General features: G+C 39.8%; 1 protein-coding gene across 1 annotated transcript in view; it reads right to left on the bottom strand.

Annotated features, from left to right (window-relative positions):
- Positions 1–215: 215 nt before the first annotated feature.
- Positions 216–25,985, bottom strand: part of PTPRK (protein tyrosine phosphatase receptor type K) — a 919,308-nt gene continuing 893,538 nt past the window's right edge. The window contains 5 exon segments of the mRNA XM_030196529.1: positions 216–1,439; positions 12,910–13,045; positions 15,347–15,510; positions 25,017–25,142; positions 25,264–25,395. Of these exon segments, the coding sequence (XP_030052389.1) occupies positions 1,386–1,439; positions 12,910–13,045; positions 15,347–15,510; positions 25,017–25,142; positions 25,264–25,395 (612 nt within the window). The 3' untranslated portion in view covers positions 216–1,385.

The following is a 25,985-nucleotide window of genomic DNA, read 5'->3' on the forward strand; positions in this document are numbered from 1 at the left end:
ATGCTTCTTGATTTTTACTTGGACTCATTATTATTTTCAGTGACCTTTGCACATCAATAAATTGCTTGCATCTTTTATTCTCCAGAGTCCTTATTTTGTTTACTGCATCAGAAAACCATCAATCCACCCCTACGTTTTTGTATATCTAAACCTATAACAGAAGGTGACATGCAATTTAGAAAGACTCCCCCTAGGAACTGTTTGACAACCAAACACCACTGCAATATAGTATGCATTTATTCAAATTTTGCTTTGTCAGAGCCCAAGGCTTACAATTTCTGTAAACATCAAAATAAACATTGTTTAATTTTATAGTTTGCTACACAAACATTTCTTACCCTGAAAGGATGCATGTTGCTGTCTTGGCCTATGCGTCCAAATCACTGATCCCTAAAATCTGAAACTGTGCTCAATGAACTACTCCTCACTTTGTGCAAGATGTAAGCAAGGCCATGTTTAATGTGTGCCGTTTCCATATATAACCATTTGACCCATATTCGCTAGTACAGTAGTGAAAAACTATACATCTTCAGTAAAATGTCAGATTTGGTCCTGTTCCCTCTCCCCTCCCCCACAAATAAAAACAAAACCATTTATATGAAGTCAGTTCACAAGCTTGTACACAAGGAAACCACTTTAACTATGCTTTCAGGTCTACACATTAAAGAGTCAGTCTTTCTACTCGCACTTAAACATTAAAAAAAAAGCCTATGAAAATGTTTACACTTGATTTCAGCAAAATACAAAATAAACTTTCTTTGAAAAGACTGATTGTTTCTTCAGCGACCCAAAAAGGAATGCAAGAACACAATAAATACAATATGCCTGCTCCATATCCACATATTTACACTTGAGTCTTTGGCTTTATGATTTAGGTTCCTCTAAAAACAATTGTATGTGATCCAGCCATCATTGCACATGAAAATATATGAAGCCACTTATATATTTGCCATACTTGAAATGTATAAAGAATGTATTTAACTTCCAATCCTCCCCTCCCCATAAAAAGAGAAAATAAATGCTACAGATGAGATATTTATACATGCAAGTTGGCTGTACTATAATTCTGAGGGATGGCTGCTTATGCAAACATTTAAAAATATCCTGTCTTTGAGAGAAGGTCTGTCTCAGTTCAACTTTCTCTCCTTCTCACCTCAAAAAAGACAACCAGAAATGTGGCAAATTTAAGTTTCTCAATACTGTGTACAAGCCTAGGAACAGGTTAGGTCCTTTTATTCAAGTTGGACAACTTCATATGAAAAAATACTTTATTTTAAATTTTTGAAGTCCAGTGATGAATCCTTTTTTCTGTAGATGCAAAGCACCTTCAAGGATCAATGGGAAAGACGTTGACCAGGTATCACAATTTGGCACAGTCACTTTGATTAAGATGATTCAAGGTATTCTAATGACACTTCATAGCAGAAACGGTACTGGTCCTGAAAATGCAAAAACAAACAAAAAAGATTTACATATCCTGATCTCTGAGTTATTAAAGGGGGTCTTTTACTAAGTGGTGATAAGCCCATACGAAGGCTTACTGCTCGCTAAATCAGAAGTACCTCCAGGCTACCGCACCAGCCTGGGAGTAGTTCCCATCCCCAGTGCGTGCCATTTCCGTCACTAAAAAAATATTTTTATTTTTGTAACACCGGTGTTTACCTGGCAGTGCCCGCGACAGCCCTTACTGCCACCAACTCGATGGGTAGCGGTAAGTGCTCCTCCTGAAATGGTCATGCGACAAATGCTTCACTTGCCACATGGCCATCAGCTGCGGTAAAAGGGGGCATCGGCACGAGTCAAAAACATGCGCTGATGCCAGCGCATGCCCCCTTTTGCCGCAGCTTATTAAAAGGACCCCTAAATGCAAATTTAGTAGGTTGCTTCCTTTTTGTTGCCCACAACTCTAAAAACACAGTACCTATTCTTAAACCACACATGTTATTTGTAATACCTCATTTATTGTGATTAATACAGAATGAGCAATAATTATTTTCTCTTGTTTCAGCAATTTTTCTCTGCTCCTTTGGCAGAACCAGCTTCTTTTGGGTTATGGTGCCACAAGTTTTCATTAACAACTCTGGGGTTTTGCCCTATTTTATATATAATCACCTAGCCCAAACATTGCAGAGACCATCTGTGGCCAGAGTCCATTCGCCATAGAATCTTGCGAATGTGAATCCTAAATCACTTAAAGAAGTCAAAAATATATATATGGAAGGGTCAAAATAATACAGTTCAAAAACAGACCCCCAATGTAACTTATGAATACAAAATCTATGTCTACGTGCACAAATATCATTAAATATAGAATAAAGACCTACAGTAATGACTTTTTTCACATGAGGAACTTGCCCCATGATTCATCTCACTCTTCATCAATCCATACTGTGGTATATTTATTTTACTTTGATACTCACATATTATTGCTTTTTTATAAATATAAATACTTGTTTTTTTCTTTTTTCTTAAAATGTATGAATTTCAAACAATATAGTTCAAAAATTACTATCAAAACTTATCTTTTAGTATAAGAAGGACCAAGAACTAAAAGCTAAATTTTGATACTAATTTTTTAACTATATTGTTTGATCTCAGGTCACCTTACTCCTCCTTCCAATCATTCCTAAACTATTCGGCCTTCCAGTTCAACCAATTTAAGTACCTTGACTATTGATTCATGTCTATTCTTCTCTTCTCAAATTTCTTTGTTTTTATGTTTAGGTTTTCACAGACTTCGAAAGGTTAGATCCGTTCACAGCTTCTCAGATTTCACTTCTCTTCATTGATTATTTCATGCATTTATCAGTTCACGGCTAGACTACTGTAATGTAGTCTGTGTGGGTGTTATCAACAGAATTAAAAAGATTAGAAACTCTCCAAAACACCGTGGCTCAGGTTCTTTGTAAAGCAAAGCATAGGGACCATGCCAACCCCTCCCCCTCCTCGGAATGTTTCACTGGCTTCCTGTAGAGGCTAGAATTCAATACAAAGTATTGACACTTACTTTCAAAGCTACACATACAGGTTTGCCAGATTATCTGGCTAAAGAAACCATTCCCTATTCTTCACAACGGCTGTTAAGATCTTTACAGGCTAGCTATCCCCCGGGCCGTCTCATGCTCAATTAGAATCTACCAGGAAGACTGCTTTTTAATTCCTAGCCCTTATTTATGGAATGGACTCCCTCTTTTACTTAGATCCGAATCTATCTTCTCTAATTTTAAAATTGGTTTGAAAACTTATCTTTTTTCTGTAGTATTTAATAGATAGTTGCCCTCGATTTATGATGATTTGCAGTTGGCTGACAGGTTTAGTCTAGGTATCATGCAAGGCAATTTTGCCAGTAGCTCCCTTGTTTTCCCTGCTTTCTTAGTATGATTGTATCTGTTTGACCATTATACTCTCCTATTTTTTATGGAGTTCTTTTTTTGGTTTTGATTGTATATCTCTCTGATTTGCAAATTGGAATACGAGAGGTTTTATCAAGTACTAATAAACAAACAAACATAGATGTTACCAAAGAGTGATGATTAAAATTCTCTACTCCCAAGGGTTAAAATGACTCCACAACATCTCCAGTCCTGGTTGATCTCAGGATCAGAAGTCAGGCATGGGAAACAAAACCCAAGTGTTGTGACAGCATGCAGCACTGATACTTCACCACTAGGCAGGTCCGATAATCTCTCTATATAAAACGCACCTCCAACGTTCTGAAGCCTCCACAAGTCCCAACGTTCTAAATGCATGGTGGTGAAGCCAGGAAATCGCCCATGAGTGTTGGCCCCACCCTCCACGTAAAACGTCATGACGTCGAGGGCGGACCAATGACACTCAACCAATCGCATCGCGAACCCGTTACTAAGCGACAGAACGTGACATAACACACATCACGGAACAATGAAAACCAGCAGCACACAGTTGCTACGTGACGTCAACAGTAACGCTAAAAGGACCATATAGATCTCTGCTCTCCACACAAACAACGGACATGGAGGGCATATGAGGGAAGGAAAAAAACCAGCACATACACACACACTCTCACTCTTAACTGGCTATAATGAACAACTGACCTGCCACTATCACAGGGACTGCTAGCACCTCTTTCTCTCTCTCTCTCACACACATACACATGGGACACAGAGGGGATGGAAGACAAGGAACAAATCGTTGGGTATGGAGCCCCGGCAGGGGAGATAAGGCAATAACTGCCTTAAATGTTTGTGCTGTGCTATGTACAATTATAATGCTGTCTCTTCATTTTGACCCTACCCTTTCACACAGATGCACACACACACACTTACACAGTCTCTATCTCACACACACACGCACCCACACACATATATACACTCTCTCACACAGACACGCCTCAAATGGTTCAGCTGTCCTATGTAAAATTTCACTGCTGTCTCTTCATTTTCACCCTACCTGTGCACACTCTCTTTCACACAGAGACACACACACACACACGTTCTCTGTGTCACACACACACAGACACACATACATATACACACTCTCACTCTCTCTCTCTATAGCCTTGCTAGCGTCCGTTTCATTTGTTTACGAAACGGGCCTTTTTTACAAGTCTTAAATAATGTACTCTCTTTCTATACATATCCAAAACGCTACTAAATGTGTCATTTATTTCTCTGTAATACCACTATATCTATTCCTTTCTTTTTAAACATACCAAATCACTTTTTCATCATCTCCCAACTTACTTAGAACTACTGCAACTATTTTGTTATTATTTAATAATATTTGGAGAAATTTTTTTTATTTTAAAAAGTCAACAAAATACATTGATGGAAAAATACAGGCTTTATTTTGGGATAAGCTTACAACGTAAGACAAGTTTTCACATTTTTGTTCTATTTACTGGAATCTGGGTGTTGAAGCTGCATGATGGTTGGGATGACCTATATCCCTAGGGGTGCTATGAAAACTGCCTCTGCAGCATCCCCAGCATCTGCCAACTCAAAAGACCAAAACAATCAAGTCCAAGATCAGGTCTCCCACCCCATAAGGAGTAGTGGTTACAGTAGCAAACTGAAAACCTTGGAACTTTCTCGGTATCTTGGGATGTATCCCACCCGGCCCCATAGCTTTGAACTTTTTCAGATTTTCAGTCTGCATATAAACACTTCCTTCTGTGAAAGGTTCAATATCCACTCCACTCCCAGCTATATACTCGGCAACTGACCACAGTCCTTCTCCAAGATTTTCTTTCGTGAACACAGAAGAGAAGCATTTGTTTAGCATGTTCACTTTATCCTCATCACACTACTCACTCTGCACAAGCTCTGCCCAGGGCAGACACAAAACATGTGCCTGTAAAAATTTCAGGAGCTGCTGCCCAGGGTTGCTCTTCTCCTGTTTCCAAATTCAAAAGGACTTCCTGTGCAGTTCAAATTCCTCTCTCCTCCTCCCTTGCTCCTCCCCTTCTTTCCTGCCCCCTCCCCTTGCTACCCCTTGTTTCCCTCCCACTACTACCTCTGCTCTCTAGCTAGGCCATCCCTGTACCCTCCCCCACACTTCTGTCTTCGCTGGCCTTCAGCCCGGTTGTGGTCGGCCCCCCTTTAATGGGTGTGCCTGGTTCTTTCTCAGCATTTTTATTTATTTACTTATAATGACATTTGAATCCCACATTATCCCAGAGTTCAGGGTCAATGTGGCTTGCAATCCAGACAATTTAGTACATACATATTATAGTTATAAATTTTCTGATAAAGGAAAAAGTTGCATAAATCTTCTACATACAGCCATATTAAACTTTACAAAAATTAGTTTATGAATTATTTTACAAGGTTGTATTGTGTAACGAACATTAAATTATAAGCAGTTATGCAGAATAAAATTTGAAACAGCATTTTGCATAAAAGTGGTTATTCCTGTCTTCCATTATCTTGTTGCAGAAACATTTTGAAAAGAAAATTACAGTTTCCGAAAGCAACTGTAATTGTGTACAGATCTAAAAGCCCTTGGAAGAAGATTCCACCAATTAGTACAATGATAGAAGTCAGCAGAGAGGACTGTTTTGTAAACAATCATTTTACAATTAGGATGATGAAGAATTAGGAATTTTCTGGATCCAGGGATGGAATTATGTGTAGGGAGGTCAATCAAAGGGAGCATAGTCAGGGGCTACACAATAGATAATTTGGAATGCAAAGACACATAATTTGAAGGCAACCCTGGCTTTGATCGAAGCCAATGTAATGAGTAAAGGAGGATGATGCCTTGTTAAATCATGAGATGTTACATACAAGTCGTGCGGCAGTGTTTCGGGCAGTTTGTAGTTTCTTTTTTTTTTTTTTATTTATAGTTTTACATTTATTAAACAACATAAATGTAATGGAAATACAAGAAATTGTTTTAGAAACAAAAAGTTTTTGAATGGTAATTACACAATCACTTTGTCCACAAATAAAGATCCAGATACTAGGTAAACAGAAAAAGATTAATTATACTTAAGCGTGAAGAGCAAGTTTAATCCTGCAAGCCAACTTTACAGCATATTACTTTCTTTGGGGTTCAACTAAGGAGTATTAACACTTTCCTTTGCTATTATAAATTGTTGCAGTTTTAAGGGGTCAAAGAATATATAGTTATTCGATTGAAGGGATACTAAGCATCTACAAGGAAATTTCAGCTTAAACACAGCGCCCAGGTTGAGAAGTCTTGCCCTATATTGCAAGAATTCTCTCCTCCTCTTCTGCGTATCTCTCGCCAAATCAGGGAAAATTTGAACTCTCGAACCCAAAAAATCTGCATTTACATGTTGGAAATAAATCTTAAAGATATTGTTCCTGTCCATTTCAAAGGCGAAAGTAGCCAGCAGAGTGGACCGTTCCGTCACTACATCCAAGGAACTCTCTAAAAATTCAGTTAAGTTTAACTGCGGGTTTTGCGGTTGTTGTTCATTTAAATTATTTGTAACTCCTGTTATGTACTGAGCCTTAACAATGGGTGGAAAACCCTCCACTGGTAGGCCCAACACGTCGCCAAAATATTTCCTTAGCATCTCCACTGCTGGAATTAATGGAGACTTGGGAAAGTTTATAAACCGCAAATTGTTCCTTCGGAGTTGGTTATCAAGGAATTCAGTTTTACGTGCCTGAATTTCCTTGTCTTTAATTAAGTTAGTCGTAATGTTCTTAAGTTTAGTGACTTCTCCTTCTAACAATGCTGTTTTATCCGATTGTTCTTGAATTTTAACAGTCAGAGTTTGGGAAATTTGTTTAACCTCCAAAATGTCTTCTTTAAGAGAGTTTGTAACCATTTTAAGGGAAGTATTTAGTCCTTGAATTGAATCCCAGAGCACTTCTAATGTGACAACAGCCGGTCTTACCGTTATCCCGCTACTATCTGGGGTGCCTCCTCGATCTGAGAGCGATTCCCTCAGCTCTCCCTCTGTTGTTCCGATCGGGGTAGAGAAGCCGACAGGTCCCCCCAACTGAACAGGTAGGGGCTGCACATTAGCTTCCTCTATCCGGTTCCTCTCCGTCGGCGTCTGAACACCTCGTGGTGGCGGGGGGGCTGTTCCTGCAGAGGGACTCAGCGTCACCTCCTCTATGCTCTGACCCATTTCCACAGGTCTCGCCGAGGCAGGAACTTGCGCTTCGAGCGGCCTCATCCCGAAGGTGTCTAGTGTGGTCTGACGAACAGCGGGACCTATAGCAAGGCTCGGGGAGGCTTGAGCCTTTGCTTTCCCCTTTCTTTTCCCCATTCTTCAAACTAACAATGGGGAAATTCTGGCGTTTCGCCACAGCAGTCCCTCGGAGACAAGAAAACGCCCACACAGCTCAGATCGCCATCTTGGATCCAGTTTGTAGTTTCTTTTGACCCTGTCCTTGAATCTTGCATACACATTACAATAATCAAATTGGGACAGTACTAGGATTTGGGCTAAGTTTTTGAAAATTGCTTTTGAGAAAAGGGGTCTAATTCTTTTCAACTTCCATAAAGTTTTGAAGACTTTATCACTAGAGATACTTGCAGATCAAATCAAAGGTGTTGATTGATTGTAATACCTAGAATTTTCATGTTCGGTTTTACTGGGAATTTACATTGATGTATAATGAATTCTCTGGCAAGGTATGAATGGAATGGATCAGTCTTCCAATTCCATTCCTAGCTTTTCTCCTTTCTCCAATATATCTGAAAAAGGTTCTATCACCCCTCTTTGCACGTAACACTCAGCGTAAGAGACTGGATAGCACCCCTCTTGCTGCTGTACTACTGACTGCATCTTAGTATTATAAATTTAATTAAAACTTCTTGAGGTACAAGGGATATCAGATAAATATAATCCTTTTGACTGGTGTAATTTATTTAGGATTTGCTTCTTGTTAACTAATTAAATGTAACTCAGATTCAAGTGAAATTTGAAAATTCTCCTCTTTTTGTCTTAATTAGAATAATTCACTAAAATGAAGAGTTGAGCTAGGGGGTGGGTGGGAGTTTGGGAGGGTAGGTGGGAATGAGGACTGAACTAGGCCCTTCTGTGCCTTCTAGAGTCTATCTGTTAATGCTGTGGCAGAAACTTCAAGTTTTAAAACTATGGGGAAAAATTCTAACTGTGTTTATCAAGATCCTACAATTCCTCTTTTAAACCCTAATCTAAGCTGTGACAGAAACTTCAAGTTTCAAAACTATGGGGAAAAGGGTATGCAGACTAGACAATTCCTCTTTTAAACCCTGATCTTTAAGTTACCAAGCTCAGAATAAAATAATGTCACTTACCCACAGAGATGTCCTCTTCTCTCAGAACTTCTCAGAAGTTGAATTTTTTCGGGATCTTGCAAAGGCATTTGTGACCTGGATTGGCCACTGTTGGAAACAGGATGCTGGGCTTGATGGACCTTTGGTCTGTCCCAGTGTGGAAATACATATGTACTTATGTACAATCTTTAGCCATTTTTTCTTCTGATTGCACTTTCCCTAGCTGTATTTCCCTCTTTGCTTCTCTGAGTTTAATCCGGTACTCTTTTCCATGATAGTCTTGTGATGCTCTTCTGTATTTCTAGAAGGCAACCTCTTTTGTCCTTATTTTTTCAGCCACTTGTTTGGAAAATATAGGCTTCCTGTTTCTCTTGTTTTAGTTTACTTTCCTTGTATAAAGATCTGTTGCCATATTTATAGCAGCTCTCAGCTTGGGCAACAGGGCTTCCATTTCTCTTATGCCTACACATGCCATCAGTTCCTTCGTCAGGTATTCCCCAGTTTACCAAAATCAGCATGTCTGAAATGTAGTTTGAGTTTTGTGCGTCTGAACTCCACTTTCGCGCTTATCTAAAACCATTTCGTCTGATGATCACTATTGCCTACAAACTCTGATCAAAGATATCCATAAGATTGGAATGAAAGGGGAGGTGCTGTTGCTGACAAATTCAGTTTGCCTGATGTGGACTGGAACTTCCGTCAGCAGAATCGGAAAGAAACAGAGAGATTGTGGATGCTTTCAAAGTGCTTTGCTCAGACAAATGGTGATGGAACCCACAAGGGAAGGGTCAACACTGGATCTAGTACTCACAAATGGAGGCACTCACCCAGATGTTGGAAACATTTCCTCTATTTGTGAGCACTAGATCCAGTGTTGACCCTTTCCTTGTGGGTTCCATCACCATTTGTCTGAGCAAAGCATTTTGACAGCATCCACAATCTCTCTGCTTCTTTCCGATTCTGCTGACGTAAGTTCCAATCCACATCAGATAAACTGAATTTCTCAGCAACAGAACCTCCCCTTTCACTCCAAGCTTATGGATATATCTTTGATCAGATTCTTGTCCAGATTCTCCATTTGTGCCAGGAGTCTATAGATAACACCTGATTGGATACAAGTTTGATCTTGTCTTTCCAAGATGATCCATATAACATCTTCCTTTTCCCAGGTTCTCTGCATTTCCGTCGCTCTGATATTATTTTTCACATACAGTGCCAGTCTGCTGCAGTATTATCCGGATAGTACTGCAGCAATGTGTAAAGATATTCAGTGTTACTATCCGAATAGGACTGAAGCAGTGTGTAAAGATATTTAGTGATACTATCCAGATAGGACTGCAGCAGTGTGTAAAGATATTTAGTGGTACTATCCGGATAGGACTGCACAGTCTGTAAAGATATTCAGTTGCACTATCTGGATAGTGTTGCTTTTAAATATTGACCCCACAATTAATTAAATCGTGTTAGACTACACTATCCATTTCCAATAGAACAGATGAAGAAGAGTGCATTACAAATAGGAATTATCAATATACTAATTCATTAACAAAACACACAAGTGTAGCAAAGTATTTTGCTACAAATATAGGTGAAAATTCTAGGAATGTGTTGATAAAAATGAGCAGAGCTTTCATTGAGCCTGCAAACAGGTGTGAAAATGTGGGGTACAAATGTAAAAAATAAATATAAGCTACACCATATATGTCATAAGAACCTACGAGTAGCCATACTTGGTCAGACCAATGGTCCATCTAGTGCAGTATCCTGTTTCCAACAATGGCCAGGACAGATCACAAGTACATGGCAGAAACCCAAATAGTAGCAACATTCCATGCTAACAATCCCAGGGCAAGCAGTTGCTTCCCTAGGTCTGTCTCAATAGCAGACAATGGACTTTTCCTCCAAGAACTTGTCCAAACCTTTTTTAAACCCAGAAACGCTAACTGCTGTTACTACATCCTCCAGCAAAGAACTCCAGATCTAAGGCCCAGATGCACTAAACGTTTTTCATCGTTAAATGAGCCCTTAAGGAAGAATTTCCTATCCTTTCCATGCACTAAAGCCTATTTTTCGATGGCAGTAGCAGCTAACGAAACTGGAATGCAAATGAGAAACTACCATTGAAATGTAGACAATTCGGAATGCACTAACCATACCGACGATAGCAACGATTCACTTACCACCAGAAATTTAACGTCAGCTCAGACCTGTCGTTAAGCCTGAGCTGTCATCTCCCCACTGCCCCCTGCACGATGAAAAACCAAATTGCTGGCATGTTTTAAAAGAAAAGTGTAACTTCTTTGAGTGTCCCCCCTAGTCTTTGTATTTTCGGAACGAGCGTAAAATACATTTACTTCTACTCATTTTACACCAGGATTTTGTAGACCTCAATCATATCTCCCCTCATCTGTCTCTTTTCCAAGCTGAAGAGCCCTAACCTCTTTAGCCTTTCCTCATATAAGAGGAGTTTCATCCCCTTTATCATTTTGGTTGGTCTTCTTTGAACCTTTTCTAATTCCACTATATATTTTTTGAGATACAGCGACCAGAACTGAACACAAGATGAAGTCGCACCATGGAGTGATACAAAGGCATTATAGTATTTTTGATCTTATTCACCATCCCTTTCCTAATAATTCCTAGCATCCTGTTTACTTTTTTTGGCCACTGCCGCACACTGAGCAGAAGATTTCAGAATATTATCTACCTAGATCTTTTTCATGTATATACAGAGGTACACAAATATCCTTTAACTTCCAAGTGGAGGCAGAAAAACCAAACAAAAAAAAAAAAACCCAAACAAAACACAAAACCTTTCTGGAACCGACGAGTCTCCTGACACAATAAACATCTTCCATTTAAAAAACTCTACAAGAGCAGCAACTAACTATATAGCAGAAGAGAAAACAAAACCACTGAGCAGAGTTGTTATGCTGCATCACAGATAAGTTGAGCATCTGCAACCGTAACAAAAGCATCCTCTACGGCTACGGCTAGAAGATGCAACTCAAAATGGTCTGACAGCCATCTTCAGACCCTCTGTACACAACATTTATATTTGAGCATGGTGCAATAATATTAACTCTTCATAAAGTAACATGTTGTGTAAGTGGAGGCTGAGGGGATGGTAACGGAAAGCGACGAGGGGTAGAATAACCATTTACCCTTACCCCTTCCCTCCGCCTTCTTCTGAGTATCAAATAGCTACCGATTTCTTCAAGCCTTACAGCTGTGAAGTGCAAGAGGAAGTGGTGGGGAAGGGATATCATAGCAGTTACACTGTGCTCTTTTATTCTTATCTGATCAGCTTGACAAATGTAGGCCACAGCTACTACACTACATTTGAATTTCCTGACTTTTGTTATCTTTTCGACTCAACAGATGCTTCTGTGCAAAACCAAAAGTTGTAGATCACACACATACTGTTAAAATGGCAATGACTGTATTTTAGACAGCAGAGAACAATGGCTTTTCAGACACCGAAGCACAATTATGAAAAATTGTCCAATTCAACTTCTTATGGTTGATTCAGCAGGGGACCATTCTCGTTTCCAGACCACATCCACAAATTACATTTGACCAGATATCTACGTGCTCACCCATGCCAAGGTACACTGTACTCACTGTCTACCAAGCCACAGATACCAACATCCCCACTTCCAAATAGTGACTCAGGCAAATTATCTGGAGTTAATGCTAGGTCTGGTGGTGTACTAACTAAAGTAAAAAGCTGTGAATCTCAAAATCCACTGTTGCAGTCTTAAAACTAAGGCTGCCAACTATGAATGTACATCTATTTGCATGCCTTAAATATATTAGTGCATGCAAAAGTTAGAGTGCGCTAACTTATGAATTAACACGCATGTATGCGGTAACTCTGGAGTCTCTCTGGATTGCTTCAGATAATTTAGGGAAAGTTCTCAAAATTATTAAGTGTAGCCCACATTAGTAACTTCCTCCGTTTATGGCTTGGAGTATTTGTGCCTTAATGGATGTCTTTCAATATACCTACAAAGCACTAGCCAATGATTAAAAAACAAATCACCGTTAATACAGGGCTGTGGAATAAGCACAAGGTATCGGACAATGCACGAGTGCATCCAAAATGAAAATGTCCCCATTGATGCTACGGTTTCTACATATCCACATGCAAGGCTGTAGGCATAGATTACTATGAGAACTTACAGGGCTTTCTACCATGTTCGGCTTGCTGTTGCGCAGTGTCTTTACTGCGTGGAATACGTCCACTACGTTTTGCCTTTTGATCATTTCACAGATGATGCTGATGGCACAGAACATTCCACTGCGTCCTCCACCATTTCTACAAAGGAGCAAATCAAAGCATTACAAGTCAAATTAACTCATTCAGCCCCCTTTTCCCAAACGTGTGATCCATTTTACATGCCTAGAAAACAACAGCTAGAAGAGATCCATTACAGCAAGTGTAATCACTCACATTTTATACTTAACCTTAATGGAATAACATATCTGTTTAAATTTCTGCATATTTTCACTGACTAAAAACACGTAATTCAGATTATTGAAAATGCATAAAGTTAACCAGATAAGTTATTTGCTTCACTTTATCCCTGGCTCTTTGAGCAGGGACTTTCTTCTATGTTTGTGCAGCGCTGTGTATGCCTTGTAGTGCTATAGAAATGCTAAATAGTAGTAGTAGTAGTGGTCTTTCTGTGTTCAGATATGAATGCATAAATTCTGTGCACAGCAGCTGAACATCACTGCTCCTGGATAATTTTTCCACCTGTAGCAATTTAAAACTGTTAACTACGGTTGAACAGCGATTTATATGGCCAGCAATTAAGCATTCCCATCCACCAACTGCATAACAGATTTTCAATATTGTTGAACTCTTCTTCCAGAATTAAAACCCACAATGGCCTCAGTTAGATTTAGGGAGACCTTGTGTAAGATAATCCTCATCTTCAAGTTAACATTTCAATTTACTAGGCCAGCTTTCTACTGAGAAAGACCATCCCTCTTTTGGACTCCAGTTATATACACACCATGAGGTAATTTTATAACAGGGCACCTAGATGAAAAATCCAAGATGGTGAATTTTTTTTTAAAGGCAACTGAGGGGCTTATGTGCCTTCATAAAACAGGTGCCCATAACTAGTCCTAATAGTGAGAAATTCATACACACAAATTTGCACCCATTCCAAAGATGGTGTAAATTTGTATATTCATTCTATGAACATACCCACATATTTTACAAAATTTGCATGCACACCACAACTCTATCCTTTTCTCTACCGGAATTACACCCCAGGGAATGCATATACTTAGTCCATGGAAAAGTGTTCTTTTTGAATGTGCATTCACAGCATAAATTTTTGCATTTAAAACAGGCTTTATATATGGAAAATGCTTTACTCCATTCCCCCCCATAGATGTTAAAATATTGGAATGAAATAGCCATAACACTATTTAGCCTCGAGTGCATGCCTATATGTGTATGAAGTTCTCCAACATTCAAACCCATGAACCTCTATGGCAGACACCAGAGACTTGTAGCTGAGCCACAGAGGCCATTAAGCTGCAATCCAACTTCAAAGAAACATAAGTAGTAGAGGTGAAAAGAAATGACTGCCCCCTGAAGAGCCCACTGGACCAGCAAGAAATATATCTAATCAATGATCATACATACATAAGAAAGTCAGGCAGACAACACCCTTGGCTAGGTAGGTCTGCTCTGTGTTTACTGCTACCAAATTCTTCTTTACTGCCTAATGGAATAGTCTACCCTACTGTGCTTTGCACCTAGCTCCTGCTTCATGCATGATATCTTCGCTACACCCAGTTCCTGCTCCACCCTGCCTTAGGCCTAGCCACCACACTCCTGGCCCAGGGGAGTTCCTGACAATTTCAAGTTAACCAATGAAATAAGTTTTCATGCGATAAAATACTTAAGAAACTTAAGATATGCTCAATTATTTTGCTTCTTGAAAGTTTCTTTTCAAGGGCTATGTAATTAAAAGCATTTATTTGATGCCAAATGGGCAATATAAATGTACAAATACCACCAATATATTTACACAACTTGCATCCCAAACATTGTTGTTGTTGTAGATGATGTTTAGGTCATCTGTTACCATATGCCGTGAGCAACCTAAATGTGTTAAAAACCCAGGAAAAGGATCCCTGGAGGCAGAATGTACCATAAAGCAATCATTTGCATATTGCAGGAAAACAAACCATTAAAATGGCTGATCACACCTGGGAGTAGTTTACACTATGCTAAAGAGAACTGAAGCAGCTGGACTTAAATCTTAATGCTGGAAATGTAAATATTTTTACAGCCTAAATGGTCCTATTTGAACCAAACTGCTAATGATTTTTAAATAAGGAAACTGTAAAAATAAGCTCTCTTTTTAGGGCTAGTAGAAATGGAGCAACATTTGACAAGCTATCTATGGACTTCTATAAACCAGCTTCCAGAAAATCCATGGATATTTTATGTGGTGAGCTAGATTCCAGTGGTGTTTTATCCTCATGAATTGGTCACCTCTAAAAAAACACATGGTAGCTTACAGAATAAAATAAGGCCAACTAGTACCTACAAATATTTTCTGAGCATTCTTACAATGAAATAATTACTCACAGGCAGTGAATAATAGTGCGACCTTCCCCTTCCTCACACTCTTCTTGCCATTTTTCAACCTGCAGAATTAACTTCAGGAAGGATCGCTTGGAGCTGGGCACTTCCCTGTGTGAAGCCCACCCTAAATACTGGAACTGCTGCACCATTAGGTATCCTTCCTGTGGCTGAGGGAAGCAAGAAAGTCACAATTAGTATAGCACTTCTGTATTTGCTTCCAAAGGGAAGAGATAAAATACAATTTACCTGGGGGGGGGGAAAAAAAAAGTTGAAACATTTAACACACTTCTATAGCACAGAACTATCATTAAAGGTTTACAACAGTTAACAAAGCCCTTGAGTTATATTAAGTGTTAGAAATAATGGGGGTTTGAGCTCTCTGTTTACAATGTGTAGTTTTGGAACAATTAGTTGTCACCGAGTGCCAGGGAGACATCAGATGTCTGCTACACCAACATGAGCAGTATTAGATATTTTCCCTATGGTCAATTATACATGGGGGATTAAATGTAGCCATAGAATGGAACAGAATTTTTATAAGGTAACATAGGGGGTGCTGTGTTCTCTAATTGCATGTATGCACTAAAGTGATCAGTCCAGCGTTCCTTCATTATTGGTGGACCTTTTCCCCTGAAGCAGCTGGTTAAGTGAAGTAGGGAACCCTTGTTGCGATCATGGTTGAACTTGAAAAATAAGTCTTCATGAAGCTGATTATCGGTTTATATTGAAATGACTGGACCTTCTTCTGTTTGAGAACTTTCTTCTGATCTCTGGATTCTATATTGTTTGGGTATTTTCATTGACTGATTTTTTTTCAGTAGTGTTAATTGATTGTGGAGTTTTTTTATGACCAATAATTAATGTGAGCCAATTCTTTTTAAGGTTTTACCTTTAGGTTGAGGTGAGGTCTTTTTCCCCCCACATAATTCTGAAACTAATTAATCAGTCTCTTCATTACAGATATACTAGTAGAATATAATTGTATTTAGGTTGTGATTGAATGCTACTGATTTGAGTGATTTCAATTACCCCAATTTTGCTGGATAAATGTAACATCAAGGCATGCTAGGGAGGTAAAGTTCCTTGATGAAATCAAGAACTGCTTTATAGAGCAGTTCGTTCAGATGTGAATCGCTTGTTTACTCTTTCCAAAAATACTAGGACTAGGGGCATGCAATGAAGCTACTAAAGTAAATCTAAAACAAACCGGAGAAAAGATTTCTTCACGCAATGTGGTAAAAGCAATTAGCTAAACAGGTTTTAAAAAAAGGTTTGGATAATTTCCTAAAAAAAAAAAAAGTCCACAAGCCATTATGATGATAGACTTGGGTAAATCCACTGCTTATTGCTAGGATAAACAGCATAAAATCTGTTTTACTTTTATGGGATTTTGCCAGGTACTTGTGACCTGGATTGGTTGCTGTTGGAAACAGGGTAATAGGCTTGATGGACCTTCGGTCTGTCATTTATTGACACAATGAAAATGTATTTCCAAACAAAACATGAACATATGAAATGTGATTTTTGAACACTTTTACAACATGAAGGCCATTATACAATTTCATATAGAACAAAATAATGATGATACCTATTTGTGTTTGAATTTCAGATTTAATCACTCTCTCTTTTCAAAAACAGGTTCAAGGAGAATTTCAATCAGATGCACAAGTTTTTATTTTCCTGCCCAAGTGCGCTTATATATTTATTTGTTACATTTGTACCCTGCACTTTCCCACTCAGGGCAGGTTATAGTGTCTGAGGCAACAGTGGATGAAGCAACTTGCCTTATGTTGTTAGAAGTGTTGGTGAGAGAAGCAAGATTTGAACTATGAACTTCCTGGTTCTCAGCCTGCTGCTCTAATCACTAGGCGCGGGTTTTGGGCATGCACCGATCCATTTTTTAACGCGCCTGTAAAAAAGGGCTTTTTTTTTTGCAAAAAATGGATGTGCAGCAAAATCAAATTGCCGTCCGTCCATTTTGGGTCTGAGACCTTACCGCCAGCCATTGACTTAGCAGTAAAGAATCCGTGCGGTAATGACCTACATGTGTCAAATGCCACTTGGCATCCGTCCGTTACGTGCGCCTGAAAATAAAAAAATATTTTCAGACGCGCGTATCGGATACGCCCCAAAAATGAAATTACTGTAATTGGCGTGCGTTGGGCATGCGCAGATGCTTACGCAGCTTAGTAAAAGGGCCCCTAGGTTATTCCTCTGCTATTATCCTTGATGTATTAAGCTCAATACTTGATAAAGTAAGATATATTTTAAGTACAAATGGGAAAGCGCTTTTGTTACAATTTGATTTATCTTCATCATTCGATTTAGTTACTCATGATATCTTACTTTCTGAATTGGGTAATACTGTAATTACTGGTACTCTTCTGAACTGGTCTAGTGGCTTTTTGAAAGCTAGATCTTATAGAGAGTTAGGAAAGGAAATGAACTTTCCAAGAGATGGAGTAATCCTTGTGGAGTTCTGAAGGGATCTCTGCTTTCTCTTTTCTTGTTTAATATTTTTTTGCATACCTTAGATTTTAAATGATCTCAAAATGGCTATACCAGCAGATATACAGATGATATACCAGTCAATACCAGCTAACTCTTCCTTACAACTGATGTGTCAGCATTGGTTAATAATTGTTTAGGGGTTACTGGAGCCTGGATGATGAGCTATAAACTCAAACTGCAGAGAAGTCCAAATATTTTACTACTGGATTATAAACCTAACCCTATAGAGATCTATATGGTGGTTGGTGGCACTTTGTATCCCTTATAAAAGACTATTAAATTACTAGATGTCTAAATTGATCAGGCTTTAACATTGGATTTTCAAATTTTGTCTTTATTAAAGATTCCTTTTGTATATTATGGAAATTGAGATGCATCAGGATATTTTTTTGAAATTTCTCAATTTAGGATGCTGCTCGTTTGCTGCCTGCCCTGACTTCGGACCGTATCCTGACAATTGCTCGTTTGCTGCCTGCCCTGACCTCGGACCGAATCCTGACTACCTCCATCTGGGTATCTGTTTTCCACCCGTGTCTTTCCTGAGCGACAACCCCACATGGTTCCAGAAGACCTGTAGACCGCCCGCACCTGGAGGCTCAACTTCCAGGGAACGGCGGCCTTCCCAGGCGAAGATTCGGGGTTGTCCGGCTGCCTTCCGACACCGACGTTGGACTCAGCTGAGGTGTGGGATCAAGGCACAAGGGCTCACAGTGTGACAGTGGCCCTTACAGTAATTTCAATTTTGGTGCGCATCCGCTACGCGTGTCTGAAAAATATTTTTTATTTTCTGGCACGCGTAACGGACGCGCGCCAAGTGGCATTTGACGCACATAGGTCATTATCGTCAAGATTCTTTACCGCTAGGTCTAAGGCTGGCGGTAAGGTTTCAGACCCAAAATGGACACGCTGCAATTTTGATTTTGCCGCACGTCCATTCTCGGCAAAAAAAAAAAAAAAAAAAAGAGAGGCCTTTTTTACAGGCGTGCTAAAAATGGATTGGCAAACGCCTAAAACCCGCGCCTACACTACCGCAAACCATTTTCCAGCGTGCCTTTGTAAAAGGACCCCTTAAAGATTATAATAAGTTTAAGTAAGAAAGTGAATGATTGGAATATACACAGATAAGTGTGGGGTTTTAGATATGTTTTTTATTTTCAGTTAACGTTCTCCTGATGACGCCTTGGAAAGGCGAAACATACCAGCATGTAGAGAAAGGGGATGATCACAAACACTATCACCTGGATTTATTAAGTTGAGTGCACCACAGAGATATCATTGGAATTGTAGCAGCATCAACAACTGGGATGTTGCGCTATTGAACAACTAAGTCTACAGATAAATTAAATTTTTGATTACGCATCATCTAGATCATTGCAGTAGAGACTTTTTAACAGATATATTAGTAGGGAGGTGGATTTAGTACAATGATGGTGGAACACAGTGCAATATAGAGGAGATGGCTCCTAATTGGTGACATGCACTCAATCTGAGCACTATTCACTATAATTATTAAAATGTATAATTTCTTATGCATTGAAAGTTTTCTGAAGGTGTTATACATGGACTAATATTAGAAACCGAACTTTAGAAGGTTCCCTTTAAACTAAAAAAGATGATTAAATTTTAAGTGCCAGACACTTGACCATTCTTCTAATGGTTTCTACTCCTTCCAGGGTATCCACTCTATTGGCTATCTCTGTGTCATCCCCAAAAGGGCAAACCTTTCATTCTAACCCTTTAATGCAATTTTGTATTAACTATATGGCAGGAATCTTGCTAATGTGAAACCTCTAATCATAAAATACAGCAAGTATACCAGATCTCACTTCTCTCCTTGAAAGGAGGAAAAGACCCCAGATGCACGGTGTTAGGTATTATTAGGAAAGGATTGGAAAAACAAAAATGAGGACATTATAATGCCTTTGTATCACTTCATGGTGCGACCATCTTGAATACTGTGTTTAATTCTGGTCACCGCATCTCAAAAAAGATATAGTGGAATTAGAAAAGGTACAGAGAAAGGTGACAAAAATGATAAAGGGGATGGAACGACTTCCCTATGAGGAAAGGCTAAAGCGGCTAGGGCTCTTCAGCTTGGAGAAAAGACAGCTAAGGGGAGATATGATAGAGGTCTATAAAATAATGAGTGGAGTGGAATGGGTAGAAGTGAATCGCTTGTTTACTCTTTCCAAAAATACCAGGACTTTGGGGCAAGAAATGAAACTACAAAGTAGTAAATTTAAAACAAATCAGAGAAAATATTTCTTCACTCAATATGTATAATTAAACTCTGGAATCTGTTGCCAGAGAATGTAGTAAAAGCAGTTAGCTTAGTGGAGTTTAAAAAAAGGTTTGGATAGCTTCCTAAAAGCCATTATTAAGATGGACTTGGGGAAAAATCCACTACTTATTTCTAGGATCAGCAGCATAAAATGTATTGTACTGTTTTAGAATCTTGACAGGTAACCTGGATTGGCCACTGTTGGAAATAGGATGCTGGGTCTGTTTCAGTATGGCAACACTTATGTTCTCGTGTTATAAGAATGCAGAAGTCAGTCTCCTGGATGTCTTGCACTGCAGCTTATTACCACATAGATTCAGTAATATCCGGAGTGGTGGGTTCTCTCTCTCTTTCTCTGTCATATAAAGGCAGCCAGGCTCAGGGAAGCTTTCACCACAGCTGAAACTGCTATATAATACAATGTGCCACTAAATTATTCACCGCCAACTGTTAATATCTCAAACTTAAGCAACAAGCTGGCAGATTTGATTTTAAAACATCCCTCTAGAGCAATTAGGGCTCCTACTCACATGTGACAACACACAATTTTTTTAAATATATATTTTGGACTGACATTTAGGGCTTGACTTTATAACAGGACACCTATGTAAAATCAAAACTACACTCCTGGGGGCACACTATCTGTGTATATATGCTATGTGCATATGCGGTTACACAATTTCATATAAAACCCCTTGTCTGCATGTTAAACAGGCTTTACATGTGGAAAACACTTTACAGAATTACCCCTTAAAGGGTAATTTCACAAAAAGACGCTTAGGCTATCAAGGCACATACGTAGTTCCTATTTTACAAAGGCAAAATATGCACCTATGTGCATTTATAAAATTACCCAGGGAAGGCAGGTAAACATCACATCATAAGAATAGCCATACTGGATCAGACTAATGGTCCATCTAGCCCAGTATCCTGCTTCCAGCAGTGGCCAACCCAGGTCACAAGTACCTAGGACAAAACAAAACAGGTGCACACGATTACATGCACACAGCTGCGCAACCTGCCTTGGAGAAGGTGCTGTGTGTCAGAAAGAATAAGCACGTGTGTATTCTATAAGAAATGCACGAGTGTTAATCCCACCGCTGCTATGTCTTCTCTCCAACCTTGGGAATTGTCTACATATATATCTCATAGCAGCAGGTACTATGGTGCTAATTTATACAGCATTTTCTCTATGTAAAGCATATTTTAAGCAGAGAAAAAAAGGCTCTTATAAATTTCCATGGCTGAATATGTGCATACATGTTAATATGTTAATGAAATTACATGTGGTTATATCCACCTGGCATGTAGGTGCTCTGGGGGCATAGTTTGGGTGAATGAGGAGTGCAATTGTGATATATGCATGTACAAGTAGAAAGTACAAGTACAGACTTGCACCTTAAGAACAAGTATAAATTTGTACAAGACACATAGGTACAGTGGTGGAAATAAGTATTTGATCCCTTGCTGATTTTGTAAGTTTGCCCACTGACAAAGACATGAGCAGCCCATAATTGAAGGGTAGGTTATTGGTAACAGTGAGAGATAGCACATCACAAATTAAATCCGGAAAATCACATTGTGGAAAGTATATGAATTTATTTGCATTCTGCAGAGGGAAATAAGTATTTAATCCCTCTGGCAAACAAGACCTAATACTTGGTGGCAAAACCCTTGTTGGCAAGCACAGCGGTCAGACGTCTTCTGTAGTTGATGATGAGGTTTGCACACATGTCAGGAGGAATTTTGGTCCACTCCTCTTTGCAGATCATCTCTAAATCATTAAGAGTTCTGGGCTGTCGCTTGGCAACTCGCAGCTTCAGCTCCCTCCATAAGTTTTCAATGGGATTAAGGTCTGGTGACTGGCTAGGCCACTCCATGACCCTAATGTGCTTCTTCCTGAGCCACTCCTTTGTTGCCTTGGCTGTATGTTTTGGGTCATTGTCGTGCTGGAAGACCCAGCCACGACCCATTTTTAAGGCCCTGGCGGAGGGAAGGAGGTTGTCACTCAGAATTGTACGGTACATGGCCCCATCCATTCTCCCATTGATGCGGTGAAGTAGTCCTGTGCCCTTAGCAGAGAAACACCCCCAAAACATAACATTTCCACCTCCATGCTTGACAGTGGGGACGGTGTTCTTTGGGTCATAGGCAGCATTTCTCTTCCTCCAAACACGGCGAGTTGAGTTCATGCCAAAGAGCTCAATTTTTGTCTCATCTGACCACAGCACCTTCTCCCAATCACTCTCGGCATCATCCAGGTGTTCACTGGCAAACTTCAGACGGGCCGTCACATGTGCCTTCCGGAGCAGGGGGACCTTGCGGGCACTGCAGGATTGCAATCCGTTATGTCGTAATGTGTTACCAATGGTTTTCGTGGTGACAGTGGTCCCAGCTGCCTTGAGATCATTGACAAGTTCCCCCCTTGTAGTTGTAGGCTGATTTCTAACCTTCCTCATGATCAAGGATACCCCACGAGGTGAGATTTTGCGTGGAGCCCCAGATCTTTGTCGATTGACAGTCATTTTGTACTTCTTCCATTTTCTTACTATGGCACCAACAGTTGTCTCCTTCTCGCCCAGCGTCTTACTGATGGTTTTGTAGCCCATTCCAGCCTTGTGCAGGTGTATGATCTTGTCCCTGACATCCTTAGACAGCTCCTTGCTCTTGGCCATTTTGTAGAGGTTAGAGTCTGACTGATTCACTGAGTCTGTGGACAGGTGTCTTTCATACAGGTGACCATTGCCGACAGCTGTCTGTCATGCAGGTAACGAGTTGATTTGGAGCATCTACCTGGTCTGTAGGGGCCAGATCTCTTACTGGTTGGTGGGGGATCAAATACTTATTTCCCTCTGCAGAATGCAAATAAATTCATATACTTTCCACAATGTGATTTTCCGGATTTAATTTGTGATGTGCTATCTCTCACTGTTACCAATAACCTACCCTTCAATTATGGGCTGCTCATGTCTTTGTCAATGGGCAAACTTACAAAATCAGCAAGGGATCAAATACTTATTTCCACCACTGTACCTATGTTGCCTTTAAAAAAATAGGTACTGAAAAGGCAATTTTTTCATAGGAGCCCTATTATGTATTTGTGCATATACTGCTGAGCAATTTTATGAGACCCCACTTGTGGGTGTAAAATGCTGTTCTACAGACTCAAGTCCCTAACAAAACTACCCCTCAGTGAATTTGTTTGAGCCTGCACTGATATTTAGACCAGTGGTTCTCAAACCTGGTCCTGGAGACTCCTCAGTCAGTCAGGTTTTCAGGATATCCTCAATGAATATTCATGAGAGAGATTTGCATGCAGTGGAGGCAGTGTATGCAAATCTCTCATGAATATTCAATGTGGATATCCTGAAAACCTGACTGGCCGGGGTGCCTCCAGGACCAGGTTTAGGAACTACTCAGTTACACACTTGGATAATAATATTGGGGGAGGGGGGGGGGTTCAATAATGAAAGTGATTTAACCACCCAGAAATAGCTCCTGACTGGTTAAATTGCCTGTGTGAGGCTAACTATTAACTTTCAGTGGCACTTAACTAGTTAGTGCTGCTGAAAATAACAGGTTAGTGCCAAACTGAAAACTAGCTATTTTGGGGGTGTTCCGGGGGCACAGTCAGCACTTGGCTGGTTAAGTTCCAATATTCAGCACAACTGGCTAGGGTAACCGCATAAACAGGACCGCATAAAAGTCAGGCCTATCTTTATGCAGTAACCCATAGCTAGCTAAATGATGAATATCGCACTTAACCGGCTATGCACTAGTCGGCTCCAAAAGCCGGAAATTCAATGCTGGTGCCTAGACACGGCCTGGCATTAAAGTTCCAGCTTTAACACAGATGGCGGTCAGCAAAACTCTGACTGCCGCTGGCTGAATATTGGGCCCAATACGATTATAATAAAGTCACATTTGATGATACAGAGCCTGGCTGACTTTATATGTGCAGATTCAGTGAGTTTTGGGTCTTGAGATTTCAGGTAGGGTAAAACAACAAACACTGGCTTTCAGTTTCAGAGGACTGATCTTGAAAACATTTATCCGATTTTGTGATCGGTTGTCATTTTTCATTCCCGTATTTATTTATTTTATTTATTTATTTGCTGCACTTGTATCCCACATTTTCCCACCTATTTGCAGGCTCAATGTGGCTTACAAAATGTTATAGCAACATGTACACATTATAGGATAAGAATTTCAAAATATAGATACAGATGGGTGCATAGAATGTCAAAGCAATCGTATTAACGGGATAATAATTTTATAATTATTACAAATAGGAGTGCATAAGTAAATCATATTGGATTGGAAGTGGATTGAAAGATCAACATAACATAACGATATCAGGACAAGATATAATATTCGGTCGTGAGGATGTAATTAGGATGAACCGATAGGAGGGTTCCTTAATAGTTGTGATTGGAATAATTAGGAAGTCAGATCGTTATGGGGAATCTTTATTGTACGCCTTTATGAATAAGTAGGTAACTTTCGGAAGGTTGTCAGGCCGTGTGTTTTTATGGCAATTGGTAATTCATTCCATAGTTGCGTGCAGGTGTATGAGAAACTGGATGTATGTACAGACTTGTATTTAAGTCCTCTGCAATTGGGATAATGAAGGTTTAAGCAGGTGCGTGATGAACTTTTATTGTTTCTCTCTGGTAAGTCAATTACGCTAAAAGAGAATATGCATATCTTTATTTCCCCCTACTACAAAACACAATAAAACTAAAAGACGTAAGGTACACTACAGTGAAAAGAAAAGCTATAAAAACAGAGCTGCCATATTGCTAAGAAACTGGCACCCTAATATTCTAAAGAGGATGGCCTGTGTTGCTTGCTCTGGAGTACAGTCAAATGCTAGCTTACCCTGGTCAGATTGCATATCCTGAAAATTCTGTTTATGACATCACAGTCCATCGAAGATGACATGCATTCTACCTGGATGGGACCATATCTTAACATTCCTTCTTCAGGCCAGTACTGCGGACAACCCTGTGTGGGAGAATAAAATGGAAAAGTGTGCTTTGCATTTAAGTGGCATGGTAAGAACATGCACTCTCTCAAATCTAGTTAAAAAATACTTTAAAATAAAGGTTAGGAAGTGATGATTGACCTGTGCCAAGTCGACTTCACTTAACATCACCAGGGAGGTACAGCCATAGTCATATACTAGCCTCCAGAAATCTTTCACAGTGTTGGGCAGCGGATGCTGTGTGACAATGAAAGCAGCTGGCTGCCTGTAGCTCTGTAAAGAAAAGGCAGCAAGGGAGTGTTACCAATATATGATTCATGCATAGAAGCACTTCTCTGCTATCAGCAAGAAAAACACCAAGGAACTCAGCAAAGCTATCAACACTAGCACTTCACTGCAGGATAAAGAAGCCAATGAAATGAAATGCAGAGGTTTCACTGGTTGTTTTTTTTATACGCATATTTAGCTTGAAAAACTTTCATTCTTCAATTGTGGCAGCTTTGGAATAGATACAACTGAGCTATTTAAGTGTGAGCTTCTTCCAGAGGTTTGGACAAGGACCTCAGGCCTGGTGTGTGCAATTAACCTTGTCAATCCTGAATTTTGTTCTAGCAGAAGCTCATCTACTATGTAATACATACTGGGGTCTCCAGTCGCACCTCTCTCCTCAAAAGTGATTACCAGGACTCCAGCAGAGGCCCCTCTCTTCAGCAGAGCCTGCAGAATCCTGAGCAGGGGTGTTTTTCCTCAGCAGTGGCCACCAGGCTCTGAAACTGGTTCTGAGCAGAGGCCCTTTCCGTCACAAAGATTGCCAAAGTCCTGAGCAGAAACCCCTCTATGGATAAAAGCTGTTAGGATCTCTG

The sequence above is a fragment of the Microcaecilia unicolor genome, chromosome 3 (genome assembly GCF_901765095.1).
Source record: "Microcaecilia unicolor chromosome 3, aMicUni1.1, whole genome shotgun sequence".
NCBI classification, from domain to species: domain Eukaryota; kingdom Metazoa; phylum Chordata; class Amphibia; order Gymnophiona; family Siphonopidae; genus Microcaecilia; species Microcaecilia unicolor.